Source organism: Xyrauchen texanus, chromosome 28 (genome assembly GCF_025860055.1).
Source record: "Xyrauchen texanus isolate HMW12.3.18 chromosome 28, RBS_HiC_50CHRs, whole genome shotgun sequence".
Classification (NCBI taxonomy): Eukaryota; Metazoa; Chordata; class Actinopteri; order Cypriniformes; family Catostomidae; genus Xyrauchen; species Xyrauchen texanus.
Window position 1 is genome coordinate 16,778,980 of NC_068303.1, and position 15,423 is coordinate 16,794,402.

General features: G+C 36.0%; 1 protein-coding gene across 1 annotated transcript in view; it reads right to left on the reverse strand.

Annotated features, from left to right (window-relative positions):
* Positions 1-15,423, reverse strand: part of mboat2b (membrane bound O-acyltransferase domain containing 2b) — a 69,934-nt gene that overhangs the window by 22,929 nt on the left and 31,582 nt on the right. The window contains exons 2-3 of the mRNA XM_052095971.1: positions 10,493-10,638; positions 1,367-1,444 (exon numbers count right to left, since the gene is read on the reverse strand). Coding sequence (XP_051951931.1) covers positions 1,367-1,444; positions 10,493-10,638 — 224 coding nt within the window. The remainder of the gene's footprint in view (positions 1-1,366; positions 1,445-10,492; positions 10,639-15,423) is intronic.

Consider the following 15,423-nt stretch of genomic DNA (forward strand, 5'->3'; position numbering starts at 1 on the left):
AAATGTATTACTTAGTGATATAACTTAGTCACGGAAGTAATGGCTGTACAGCAAACCAGGCATTTCAGGCAGTTCAGGAGCAGTGTTTTGTGTGGGAGAGAGTTACTCCCTTTGGCGTGGACTTTGTGCTTTGTAACTTTGCAGATGTTTTACATATACAAACAGCTATATTACACACTAAAGCAAAGGTAAATCCAAAAAGCATAATAGGGCCTCAAGTATCATTTCTGAGTCCCCTGTGTGTTTTGAGCTTGTAATATTTGCAAAAGTTCTGTGTTATTCACAAAATCTTCATTGTTTCTAGTTAATATTTGGATTTTGGTTGAACAATAAACTGCACCTGGGATTTTATTCATTTTAGACTCTTGTGGCCTCTACGTCTCAGCCTGTCATAGTAAGGAAATAACATGAAATTCTAAAAAATGATCAGCCGATTAATTGATTATCGGCCTCATATCACTATAGGTATCGGAATCTGCAAAATCCACTATATAGGTCGACATATAATTGATATGACAATTTTACCCCTTTTATTTTCATAATGTGACGTATTTTCTAGGGAAAAAGGAAGTAGAGCAAGATTTGAATTTATCCAGTATGAACTGATAATACAGTGAAAAGTTGTCTCCAATGTGGTTGGAAGGTTTTCTTTAGAATATCATGCACCGGTGAATTGTGCACAATAAAACCAGGAAGATGTATTAAGCATTAGATTTTTGTTGAGTTTTGGGGCTTTTAATTCATGTCTTTTAACTCTGATGCCATCTATGCTTGTGCATTCTTAAATATTGACAAAATAAATTTACATTTACATTTATGCATTTGGCATACGCTTTTATCCAAAGCGACTTACAGAGGCCTTATTATAAGGACAATCCCCCCGGAGCAACCTGGAGTTAAGTGATTGCTCAAGGACGCAATGGTGGTGGCTGTGGGGATCGAACCAGCGACCTTCTGATTAACAGTTATGTGCTTTAGCCCACTACGCCACCACCATTCCCTATAATTAATTGTATAATTAATTAATAATTTCTTGAAAAAAATGGGAAGGGCACGAGAATGTCCCTTCCCCTAATGCCAGATACCGCTGGACACATGGTTCATTTTACATAATCTAAAAGCTATAAACTCTTTTTAAAACAAAATTCCCTTTTAGTATGTCCAGCCCCAACTTCCTATTTCAATAGGAAATACATCAGTGCTTGAAAAGTCTTCAAGTAAATGTGGTCAGTTTTGATTTCATGTTGACTAATGCTATAGAAGTTGCATTATTTGGAGAAAAATATATATATTTAAATAAAGCAACTTCAAAACATTATTGTGCACTCTTAATGCTGCTAATGTTGTTCAGAAAAGATGGACTCACTTGTGCATGTGCTCAACTCCAGTCAGAATCATTATGCCGTAAGTAATACCACTCTGGAGCAGGAAATGAAGAGCATACCTATAGAAGAGAATAAAAAAATATGCACACACATTACATACATGCACAATATTCATGCTTCATGTCCCTCCCTCTCTCTCACACACACACACTTTACAGGAAATGAGATGGGGGACTTGTCATGGGCTGCAAATGTTTTTTTAATCAATAGAGTGGACACTAGGACAGAATGGAGCCATTGTTGTACTGTATGTGTCTCATTGTGTAGAAACTTTCAAATGATGACTTTCATTCCTTACACACTTGCTTCAGTGTTGCTTATTTCAGCATGATCAAACATAAAGAGAGGCTTAAATTCCATTTGAGACAGGGCCTATCCACCTTATTTTTCAACGCAACACCTGGTTTACACCGAACGTCAGGGGCAGACTGGACATCAGGAGCACCAGGCGTTTACCCGGTGGGCCGTTGAGTAATTTAGGCCTACCTGCTGCTGCGCTAGAACTGGCCTGTCCTAAAGGCAATATTGGTGTACGCCTGGGCCCAACATGCATTTACCCAATTACAGAGTGAATTCAATAAGCTCTGTAAGGTAAAGCCTATACAATGGTTTATCATCGTCCATCCTGATGGCTGACAAACATCACGATGTACAGCCACCATCGTGATGCCACGCCCCCTTTTGCGAGTCTTGCTAGTGTGACTCACTAATCCTAGTCTCTTCTATAGTTAACCTAAAAACTTTGCAGGGATTGCTCTGTAAATTAAATTGAGAATATAACTAATGCATATATGCTATTTTAAATACTGTAGTATATGCCAGAGACGTGACGTGTTAGTCTGTGAAAATACCGTGTCAGGCAGGCTACACAAATATTGATCTTGACATTGTTAGCTTCTTGTCTTTTTTTTTTTACATGTCTTACACTGTACATTTAGATTAAAATATTTTATGTTGTAGGCTACAAGAAAATAGCCTTTATTAATTAATTATTAGTAGTTGTAGTGTCTCAGAAAATCTTGCTCATTGTCACATAGGCCTGCTCTTGTATACACTGAAGCGGCAGTTTAAGATAAACCCAGACCAGCGAACGTCAAATAACTTTTGTCTGGTTAATACTTTTAAAGAAAAATTTCCTTGGCCATAAATCCATAATGTCAAATCAAATGAAAGAAACAAGGTGAATATGAATAACACACATTTATTAAAACATAGAAGAACAACAAATGAAACGGGTACAACACTCAGACCGAAACTCGGCATTAACATTTCACTTATAATTAGCAGCACAATTAACTTCAGCACAGGCTACAAAATAAATTATGTTATTGAAATATTGTAAAGTGGTCATATGAACTACACAAATGAACGTTTAAAAAATAATATGCAAAATCGAATAGCTCCGCAACGGATGGCGAAAAATGCGTAAAGAAGTCTAATATCTTTCACCATAGACCATGTTTAAATTTCGATGTTTCTGGCCAGAAATACCAACATATTCACTTTATCTGGTTTTAATAAGCTGCGGATTGGAGTAACTACACTACCCGCTGTGCTGAAGACCCGCTCTGATGGAGTAGCCTACTGGTAGCACATATGCACAGATATTTCCGTGCTAATCTTGCCATGAACGGAAACCTTTTGTCGTTCGTTTTCCACCAAGTCAGCCGGTCCTCTTCCCCATCAATGGCCATTCCCTGCAGGTACATGGTCATTTCTGCCTCGACCTTTTGCTCATCAGTGAGCGTGGCTGTGGCTGCTCTCTTCGCAAGAAGGCTGCCCAAAGACGACTTTTTTTTTCTTAGGCGCAATATGTTAAAAAGCCCGGCTGAGTAGGCTACTAATTAGTTGGGCTAGTAAAATAACGAAATTATAGTTGTTCAGTAGAAAAACAATATCTATGTAAAGAGATATATTAAAATAAAAAGTGCACAACTCTTAAGTGGAAGAAATATTTTTCCCCCTTACGTGCAACCTATTGGAAAGCGCGGATGAGTCAGTTGGGATAGTAAAATAACGAAATTATAGTTTTTAAGTGGAAAATAGTATTTATGTAAAGATATATATTAAAATAAAAAGTGCACAACTCTTCTTAAGTGAAAGCTAAAAAAAAAATGCTTCACGTGTCGTGCAACCTACTGATAAAGCGCAGACGAGTCATTAGTTGGGTTAGTAAAATAACGAAATTATAATTTGTCATATAATTTTTGAAAATTATATGAAATTATATAACCCCCCACCCACCCACCCACAATATCATCGTCCATCGCGATGTTTTACTGTCAACATCGTCAACTGCCAATTTAGGGGACATCGCCCAACCCTAAACAGCAGTGTATATAAAAACAGCAAACAGTAAAGCTATGAGTAGTGCATGGTGATTTGCATAATTTATTCATACCATAAAGCATTATTGGGAGCTGAAGTGTGGCTTGCTGATAATGCTCACACCTCATTAAATGCAGAAAATTAGTCATTATAAATATTACTTTGTTACTATTTGAGTCTTTGTATAAAAGACAGCAAAAAAAAGCTGTCAAAGCATAAGGCTTTTGACTTTTTTCAAGAACAATGTGGGGAAGGAATTAAAACACTGCAGATATAAAGATGCAACAAACTCACATAGAGTGAAAATATGACAATTAATCTGTAAAATATCTGCAAAGTTCTAAACTTTAAGAGGAATGTTTATTTTGTTTCACATATTTATATGTACATATTCTGGCCAACTTAGTTTTCATAGATTTTTTTTAAATAAACATTTACACACAGTTATGTGAGTAATTGACATGAAATTTTAAGCATTGTTATCGGTGTCCTACTGAGTGACACTTTTTATGATCTATATATTGATCTATATATACATACATAATATATATTTGTATTATACTTGCTGTTTCCACAATCTCATATTAACTAAGACTATAGATTATTTCCAGTTCTAGAAAAAAGCTGAAAGGAGATTAATATCTTTAAAACTTGTCACAGCACATAAAATACAAATTATCCCTTGAACTTCCATTAAAATTTTAACCTAACTTCTGCATGTTGGGAAAAAAGTTTCCTAACATGTTATTTGTCTGAACTATAACTTGCTTATTTTTAGTGCTTTCTCTAAAAAAATCCACTAATCAAATTTACAGGGGTTTTATAAGTTCTGAAGTTATGACCATTTTTTCCAATGCTGGGGCCCGTTTTCATGACTAGCAGTCAAAAGAAATGTCTTTTTTCAACACAAAAATTTTAAATTGAGCCAGAAAATGAAATCAATGAGCTGCTGTGTTATGGTTTGGTGTGTTGCGGGCCTGGTTTGGTTGGCCGCTCTGGGCCAGAAAGTCTGCAAGCTGAAGCAGGACAGAAGCAGTGCGTATATTTCTCAGCATCCATGTTAACAAATTAGTGTATTTACATTGGAAACAGCAGCAGCATATCAGAGCGAGGAAGAAAGCAGCGGGTGAGCTGCACTGCAGCGGGAGTTTCGGCGTTGAGTCTATTTTTGCTGCGCTGCTCAAACTGAATTAAATTGAAAGTGCAATGTTGATGGATATCATGAAGACGAGTTGTCAAAAAAGTAGATATTGCACAGATTAAGCATGTATTTTTATTTTAATTACAGCGCGTATAAAAACAAAACAAATGACACAAAAACAAAATGTAATTATTTTAATTATTTCGCTTGATCACAAATAAGATTTTATAATTTAAAATTACAGTATACTACAAGTCATACATAGCCTTAAACAAACAAACTAAAACTTCCATTTAAAAAACTATTACATTGAGAGAAATTCTAAAGGGTTAACAGCAATACTCAAATACAGCCGAGTGTACTTCCAAATGTAAACAAATGCACACAGGAGCACGTGAAATCAACTAGCGACTTAGTTGCTATATTTTGTAAATTTTGACCCCCTTAGCGAGTAAAAGAGCCATCTAGCTACTAGCATCAATTTAGCGACTTTTGTAGTGTGCTTTAGCGACATTCTTCCACATCTGGCGACAGAAAAAAACATCAGCTCTATTGTGAATGATGTCAAATTTGGGGGTTCTAACACCCCCTTATGTTTAAAGTAATATGACTGACCTTTATGACATCAGCAGTTGGACTTACGTGCAAACGGATGTTCTATAAATCGAATGACTTACAAGCTTTCGTGTTGTTGGTATTTGTTGTGACAGTCTCAACCTCAATTCACGTGCATGCTCTCCGTTTAGAGAAGAAAAGTCAGCCTACAGCGATAGAAGTGTATTGAGAAATTATCTAGCAGGGCGAGAGAGAGAAAGAGAGAGAGAGAATGGATATGAACCCCTGATCTATAATAAAGTGTGAAGATAATTGATATGAACAGATGAGGCGTAACTGTCTAAAAGTAATTGTGACAGTAACACTGGCACAAGTAATACACACTTATGGTTCAGCATCACACACCATATATTACATATTATCTCCAAAACACCAAAAAAAAAAAAAAAAGCTCCACGTGAGGCATCATTAGGCATATAGATTTATGTTTAAAACGAAATAATAATAAAAATACATCCCCAACACAACACCACTGCCTACCTTTCAGTAAGAAAAGAAAAGAAATAACAATAATAAAAATTTAAAATAGTAATAACCCACTGTCTTCCCCTGCTTGCAATAAATTGTTTGATATGCTTATTTTGGCCAGCTTGTTCATTCAAAATGTTCTTATAAAACACGAAAAATCATCTATCCCTCTGGCCACCACAACTTTCTCAATGTTTCACATGTTCAATTAGTGATCACAAAATTATTAGTAGTTAAATACTAATTGTTAAATGATTAGTTCATTTAAAAAAAGAAAAAAAAAAAAAAAAAAAAAAGTATGAGGGTTCTTCAACACTACACCTTTAAGAAATTGCCGTAGCTCTTTACACCAATTCATTTACATATGTAAATTTGCCATCTTGCATAATAAATGACGTCATCATGTGATTTAGCTACTTTTAGTGAAATTTCAGCAAGCCTTTGGAGACTTCCCATGAGAAATAGTTGGCAACACTGTGTGTTATCTGTAAATTCAGAACTTATCTCATGTCTTGTATTGAAAGACACTTATTATTAAAATACTCTACTGCCCTCATGAGGATTAATTAACAAAGGAAAAAAACGTGGGATGTAACTGGCTGTTGGTGAAGATGGCGAGTTGTCATTCTGGAATTCTGTCCTTGTCGTGAGGAAAGTACTCAACACTTAAATATTTGAACAAAGAGATGTCACTATTCAGTTGTTGTGCATAATTACTTTTTCTGACTATATTTTTATGCTATTTTATTAAGTGTGTTTGAGCCAAACCGAGTGATCAAACTATCCTCTGTTGTGCAAATCAACAATCAGGCTCATTGTCCTCCCAATCCACTAAATAGTGATGTTTAAAAATGACCAGAGCTTATTGTGTTGGCGGTCACTAAATGAAATAATTCTACAAGACTGCATTAGATAAAACCAGCATCATGTAAATAAGATTTCACGATGATCAAGCTTGTAACACTTATCAATAGCTCACTCCTGATAATTATTTTATAACTTTATTTTCTGGATAGAGCACAGACGTTTCTGCAGCAGAAATGCTGCTGGTGTAAAAGCACATACGTTGTTTGCTGCGAAACTGTCGAGACGCATGTAAAACATGCATAATAGGGCGCGGACATCATCAAGCTTGAATGTGGACCTCTTCCAATATATAACACTTGAAGCTATTTCAGCGATACAAAAATACATAATTATGCTGCTTTATCTTGCAGAATTACAATTTATGTCATCATATTATTATCATTCAATATTTATTCAAATAAACACATTGGTTCGGAGTGCATATGGTTTTACTGTTTATTGCATTTTGCCACTGTTTGTTGCACAGGCAGACGACTTCTAGACTGTGGGAACTATCAATGAATGAGAGATCAGGTGCTGAAACAAACAGTCTAGTATTACAGCTAACACAAACCTCCACAACCAAAACAACACCTAAACAAAAACTACACAACCAGGAGAGAGAGAGAGAGAGAGGGAGAAAGAGACCAGAGAGCAGCTGGAATAAAATAGAGTTCCTAATAAAGTGCTCAGTGAGTGTACACCAGGTGTCGGCAACCTACGGCATGCGTGCCAACATTGGAACACGGAGGTGTAATCACTGGCATGCCAGAAACGACGAGAGAGGAATAGACTATTTAAATTATATGAAGTTCCTCGCACCTGCATTCCAATCTACAACTTGGTGTCAAGCGCCCTCATGATCACACAGTGTGTTTTCATAAGCTGAATGGGAGGCTAAACAAAAAGTTAAATGGGTAGTGACTGCAGTTTACCCAACAGACTCGTGCAAGGCTTGCAAGCGATCAGCGAATTACGTTTGGTTAATCGCGCAAGTAAATGCACCTGCTTTCCTTCGGTCAGGCTGCACTGATGACAGCCTATATTCCATGTTTAATTTGTGTTCAATAGGCTTAGGCACAGCCATTGACAAGAGAATTTAAAAAATGGCACTCCGTGTCAAAAAGGTTGCCGACCCCTGGTGTATACCATATTAATCAATATCGAATCAGAATCGAAACGAGAGCTCTGAATCGGATTCAAAACGAATCAGAAAATATTTATCAATACCCAGCCTTACATGAAAATACTGCAGCGTCACACTCTCGATAAAGTTAGAAACATATTTTATGATTGTCTCAACAATACAACACATAGCAACAAGTGAATTATCTACTTACCGTTTTATAATAAATGCAGACATTAGAAAATTATCCTACATTAGCATATTAGTCTGCTGTACATCCTGTGGATGTGTGATAGTTTAGAAGCACGCATCACTAAAGTCTGGTGTCATAATCCTTCTAGTTATTTACATTGTGGTTAATGACAATGGAACTTTGTCACACTTGCCAGAAATGCAACCGCTTGCTTCCGCGATGCAAAATAAGGTGGATAGGGTGGCTTTAGAAATGGAAGCCCCACATTTCAACCTTTTTAATAGGAGGCATCGCATGTATGTTTACTCTAGAATGTGCATTAGTTGGATAAGCCTGAAAAATGTGTTTACATGATTTGAACTAAAGCTGTAATATGTTTAATACCATTGTTAGATTTAAATAATATTTAATTTTTTTGCTAATTTGTCATGTTATGGAAACATTATCTTGAAAAACAGTTTTGGACATTTTGGTCTTTCCCCATTCAGGTAGCTAGGAGCTATACTTGTATGCCCAATGCCTAGCTATAACATAGCTGCCCATATACGTTACCAAGATGGCAACCGAGTAAACTATATTACCTTATCTTCACCAAATCAAGCTCAAAAGCATAACACACACACACACGTCACTTTAATGAGGGTTTGAAAACATGTCACTAATTAGCAGAGACAGCAAAGAAGCTAGATATCTATCTAGTCTTTTATTATCATGAGAGTGGCCTATTGATTTCTTTGTCTTATTAAAAGAGATGCTAATGAGTTTGAGACTTCAGCCATCACATCAATACAAGCTAATAAAAAACAAACACTAATGGATCTAAAACTATGTTAATACTGTTAAAATTCTATTAATAGCATTAGGAATTTATTGCTGGTGTGCAAACTTGTTCTCTCTCTTGGGAGGTTTTCTCAAAGTACACTGGAATAGAGGATCTATACCTGTCTGAGGCAATATCTGCTTAAAAGCAAAACTGATCTTTAGACAACCTTTTTAAAATGGAGAAGTTTAGCTTTTATTGGACTTTTTAAATCACTGGTCATTCATGGGCATTTTAAGGGCAGGAAGGAAGCTATGAATATCCAGTAGTAAAACACAAACTTTTTTCAAAAGGAAAGACCTATCATGAGCTCCTAGTTTGTTAAGCGATAATATATGCACCTGTCCAAGACATAAATCAGTGTGATTTAGCAATTACCCATAAAGTATTACACTACCCACATCCTGAATCAAAATCCACCATGGAAACGGGTTATTAGAGCTCAACTGGGACCATCCACTTCCATTAAGCCTCTTGATAAACTTTTCAGGTCGCCCATCTCCACAAGAACTACAGTTTTTGAATATATTTGTATGCTTAGTAATAAACTTCTTATATACTGCATTTTTAAATCTTAAAGTTTCATTTCAGTAACATAATTACAAATGTTTTATGAGATGAAATCCTTTCTTCCTTGGAATCAAACGTAATGTGATTTATCTCAGAACTGACAGTGAATTGGAAAAGTATGGACCCACTTTTTACTTAGTTACTTAAGCATTTAATGCAATGTACTTATTATGTAAATATGTGTTGTTGCATTGTACTAATTTAAAGTATCTGCATTTAATTTTATCTGTAAATTTACCCTAACCCAACCCCTACCCTGATGTATACCCTAACCCTAAACTTGCCTGTACCTTAACCTCAGTAGCACCAAATGTGAATCTTGTGAGAATGTTGCAGAAAAATATAGATACAAAATAAGTATATTGTATTATACGTATTTTAATGTAAGTACATAGTAGTTAGAGACACCTAATATAAAGTGGGGCCAAAAGTACTTTCAGAGCTAAGGCCTTTGACAAACCAGGTATTCACTGTTGTGCTCTTTGCAATGTTTTGGGGAAGTGATACAAGTTTATTTTCAACTGCAACAAACCACAAGTATAAAACCAATGTCAGCTTCAGCTCCCTTTATTGCCCACTAAAAGCTGTTTGTTTATTCTGTATTAAATGTCTGTGTGTGTCAGTCGTTTCACAGACTACTACATTTCCTATCGACTGGCATTCATCGTATCTTTCTGGAATGTCACACCAGCACATATCCTGCAGTACAGCAGCAGGGTGGTATAAGGAAAGAAGGGTTTGGATTTCCTTGTTGACACAGAGGTGAATGTATCACAATTGTGTATGAAATGAACATCTGCCACTTGGCAAATGGTATTTTTTGTAATAAAAAAGTAAAGTGGACCAAAAAGAGATCACTGTCAAGGTGGGTAAATGCAAAGAGGGACTTTTTTTTCTTCTTGCAAGCTTGTTTAATTTCCCATAAATATTCACTAGCCACTGTGGCTGGTGGGCAAAAAAAGTTTATTTTGCACTCATTATGTCAATGGCAAAGACTCACCAGCCAAAGCAGAAGAGGGCAAAGTAGATACCCAGCAGTGTGGCTACCACGTGTCGCACAAACGGACTGGTCTTGCTGGGGTGCAGATAAAGCCGGAACCACACGGCTGTAAGCAGGGCACACAGCTGACATACAACAAAATTCACCTGGAAGGGATACAAAGAGAGAAACAACTAATCATTAATGAACATCTCATTATGGCCAATACTTTGATCAAGCATAATGTATTTGCTTTAGAGCTCATCAAGGCAGAGACAGAATCTGTTGACTTTTTCACATTTACTGCGCACATTTTGAAGGAAAATCTGCGGTAATTCAGCAGAAGGGATTTTTAAAATGTGATAAATGGAGAGTACTATGCTTGATTGTAATTGTAATGTGTCCAGCCCAGAGTCATTACAGTGAGGGACACACCACAACAGCGCTTCCCTGTCAGTGATAAAAAGATGGAGAATGGAACTCTTAGCGCAATTATTTCATGTACAAAACAAGCCTTATTAGGACTAGATTTAGACTAGACTAGATACATTTGAATTACCGCTGAAGTGCTGTAGGAAAGTGGATAGTCACAGTCTACCGGCAGATTAATATTGTGGAGGATGAGAGTTTAAGAGATTTAATGCCCATTGCAATGAATACTAAACCTATGGGGACTAAAGTCATCTTTACCCAGCAAAGGTGGCACAGAAGCAGCATCTGAAATGTGTTATTTCACAGAGCAGGAATAAATCCATTTACAATGCAGTTGCAAATGCATAAATAATATTATGAGATTCATATTTTCAAATGTAAAATTATGAATATAGAAATATTAAATGAATGAAATATGAATGAATAATCAACCTAAGGGGACTAATTATTTTAATAAGTCAACCTCCCATTTAGACTTTGGAAAACATATGAAGTTCCTTGAATTGGAGCCATTTTAGTGCATTTCTATCTTGATACTATGGAACGTTTTGTGTGGAAAAGGTTTTTACATATCGTTTTATTTTCTTTCCTAAGATGTAAATAAATGCATTCTGACAGGAAAAGAAGTATATATATACATATTTCAAAATTTGCGATCACACAAAAAGAAAAATTTTATTCATTGCAATTAAAAAAACATTTGCAACTGACAGGCCTAGTTTTTCATCATTTTGGTAACAATTTAGCTTTTTTTAAAAACCAACAAATCCATGTTTAATCAATAAATTATATTATACTGCATGCATTCTTTTTTTGTTACATGTTTATTGTTTACAGTTTTTCTCAGTAGCTTTGGCTAATTTTTTTAAACAGTCTTCACATTCTCTAAACTGTAAGTGCAATTGTTACAACTGTTTTATGGGACATCACAACTCTATTGCATGTCTGCAAAATGTAGTAACTCAAACAAAATATTTAATTCATGCTCCAGAATGAAAGTTATTGTGTCAGTAGATTGGCCAATGCCACCAAAATGTCACAGTGTGAGACATACTGGTCAAAATGTTTAGACGTTTTTTCACCATGTAGTTATATAAAAAAAAAAAATCTTCTACTTTTTTGTTGACACTGACTGCTTACTGTACTGTACAAGAATATCAGTTTTGTCTAGCTGAATGATATTGTGTAAAATAAGATTTTTAGATACCGATTTCAACGCTAGGTAAAAGTCAATACTGTACAATACTGTAGAACACAGAAGAAAGATATGCACTTTTGTATGTATACAGTAAATTTATATTTGTAGCAATGTGTTACATGTAAACAGAAAATTCTTACATGTAAAGTCATATAGTGAATAGAAAATAGCCACAAAATGACATCCATGCAAAATAAAAATAAAAATGGATTTATGGAATATACATGTATTTCTGACAGATTTTGGTAACTGAATGGATCTTTTTTTTATATGATGGCTCACACGATGAAAGAATGTTTAGAAGTTTTGAAGAGTATGATTATTTCACTGAGAATCAACTCATCAGTTTTGATCAGCAAGCCATGTGCAATTAGTTATTGTGCAAATTGTAGACAATTGTACTTGCTCATTGGAACACATGTGCCAAAACACGTGCAATTTGCTTAAGAAATTCAAATCTGGTGTGAACAAGAAACTAATTGTTCAGAGATTTGAACTTGTTTTGAAAAAATTATTCTCATTTGAGAATTGATCCAAAGTGAAAGTAAAACCGGTACTCTCTCTTTTAATAAAACCGTAATTTCTGTACAAAACATCTGTAGATATGTGCATGTTGACGAGAGAGATTAGAATTAAATGTTTATTTTTTGCTGTTTTTGATCAACAACTGACTGTGGAGAACAGAAAGGGTATAAAAAGAGACAATATTCTGAACAACTTTTTCCTCTTAAAACGCAGTGAAAAGATCCTACTGCTGAAATCTCCACCACTATACTACATAATTACCGGTAAATTAAATGTAAACATTTACCAGCCAGTTGACAAATATATACATTTTAGTCGCATAGCGTGAAATGTGGTTGCAAATGCAATTGATTTCCTCTCATTGTATAAGAGGGTTGCACAATCAATATCGATCAAATGAAGATTGCGGTGCATTGGGAAATCAACTGACAGATGTTGCAAAAAAGGAGTTATGTGCACACTGATTCCATCTGGGCCTGATAATTCTTTTGGCTGAAAAAACAAAAGCAACATCACATAACAGGCATTCATAAAGTATAAATATGAGACCCATACAGTGTGTTGCCTAGTAACTATGTACAAAACAACAAAGTGACAACCATCAAAATATGTTTTTAGTTGTTTGGTTTCTAATTCTGTTGTCTCATGCTGGGTAGCCTGCCCCCAATTAATCCCCATTGTCCCAAATACTGCTCAACATAGTTGTAAATTAAACTTTAAATATATTCTGATTGCTTGTGTTTCAGCACTTGTCACTTTACCCCTACTGCTCTCTGCCAAAACTGTGAGCTGCCTACATAGATAGCATATTAAGGCAACCTAGGCACTGCCTTCAAAGATACCTTGCTTTGGCTAAATTCTAAGGCAGCTAAAACATATATCCAAGACAAACTACAAAGCAAGAAAAAATATTATAAATAGCCTATACGTACAATCCATAAAATAAAAATAATAAAACAATTATCCATTAAAAAAAACTATTCAATCTACCTAAAAAAATTTTACCAAATGATTGTGAGCTATGTATTTTTATGATCCAAATCCGATACTGTATGTTTACACACACGCCTGCCTATTTTTAGCCTTCACAGCGGTGCGCAATATTTGAGCAGTACTCACGAACAACATCTCAGATGTAGATGCTCAAAAGTTCGGTTCACTTATAATATGCATTTAGAACGGCACCAGAGGTGCATTTTACCAGAATTTGAATAAGAAGCGAATTAAACTACTGTGAACTTGCCTACAGACAGACACATTCATGACTTCCTGGGGAGTTGAGAATTTCTAAATAAAAGCGTGAGGGTTTAAAAGTTAAAGGTGTCACAGAGAGACTCACGGAGGCAGCGATATGAACTCAGAAGCAGGGTTTATCGAACAGATGATTGAAACAGTGATGTAAACATTGTGAGTGAATCCAGTTGAGCAAACAGCAGGTGAGTAATATTCTGACAGGGTATTGACGCGATGAACAGATAACTCACAATAGTCTTATGATACTTGCAGGCAATAATGAAGACACAGGTATGTTTTACATAGTAGAAAGGTGTGGAGTCTCAGAGATACTATCAATGAGAACAGATGGTTGAAAGCGGGGTATAAATGCAGTCCTTGATTAGCCACTAATGATATGCAGGTGCATGTAATCAGAACTCAGGAGAGAGTGAGCGCTGACGGCAGTGAGGAAGAAAGAGGTTTGTGTTTTTTTACATATTAAAGAGTACTCCCAACTAGTTCCACACAATAATGTAAACTGATTATGCAAAAAAAACAACACTGTTATCAGCTTGGGATTGGTATCGGCCGATACTGAGATTTCCAATATTGGAATCGGAAGAGAAAAAGTGCATCCCTATTTAGAAGGCGGCTGAACATGTACGCCGTACAGTAAACACTAAACAGCAAGGCAGCTCTCTAGGTTTAATAGTGCACAGAGAAATTAAACACTGAATAAAGCAGTGATAAATACTATGAAACAAACAACAAACAGGGTCAAAGAGTAATGATTTGACACGATTCAAGGAGTTAGACAGTGAAGAGCAGAAGGCACTCCCGGTGAGGTTCCTGCAGTGTTTCGGAACCTTTCAAGCCTTGTGACCTATTAAGAAGACAATGCATTGAGCTTCAGCAGGGGCAGACTGGGAAGAAAAATCAGCCCTGGATTTTCCATTGAAACTTGCCCAAAAGGGAGGGGAGGGGGGTAGTGGTGTCCTGAGCTTCACTCTGACATGCTTCTTCTGAAAACCAATGACATGAACATCATGACTCTGCCTGATAAATTTGTTTTTAGAATGGACACAGCTGCGGAATTTCAGCTTTAAGTAATTTGAAGGCAGGAATTTAACTTCAACCAAACTGTAAAGGTCTGACATCTCTAAACAACTTTATTCAACACTTTATACAAACAGCCTTTATCAGTAATCTGTTGAAAAGATACAATTTTGGCATATGAGGCACATCAAAGGGGGGAAAAAAAACAGATAACTTTGCTAAGCTTCCTGTAGTGAAACGAACATGGGTGGTTTAAGGCGGGCCCATCTCGAAAGTCTTCTAAAATGTAAATCTGGATTAACAAATATTAAAAAAAATTCTCACAATGTGTGAGGATGCTTGCTTCAGTTCACAGTATGTCTACCCCATCTGCATTCAACGCCTGTAGAGTAGCAGCACTTAATAAATCCAACACAATAAGGCAGCCACTTGTTTTGTGACATCCAATACATCTGTCAAGTGCCCAGTGTGGCCTGCAGACCAGACCAAAGGGGATTATGGGAGATTTTTGGCAGCATGCTGTAAC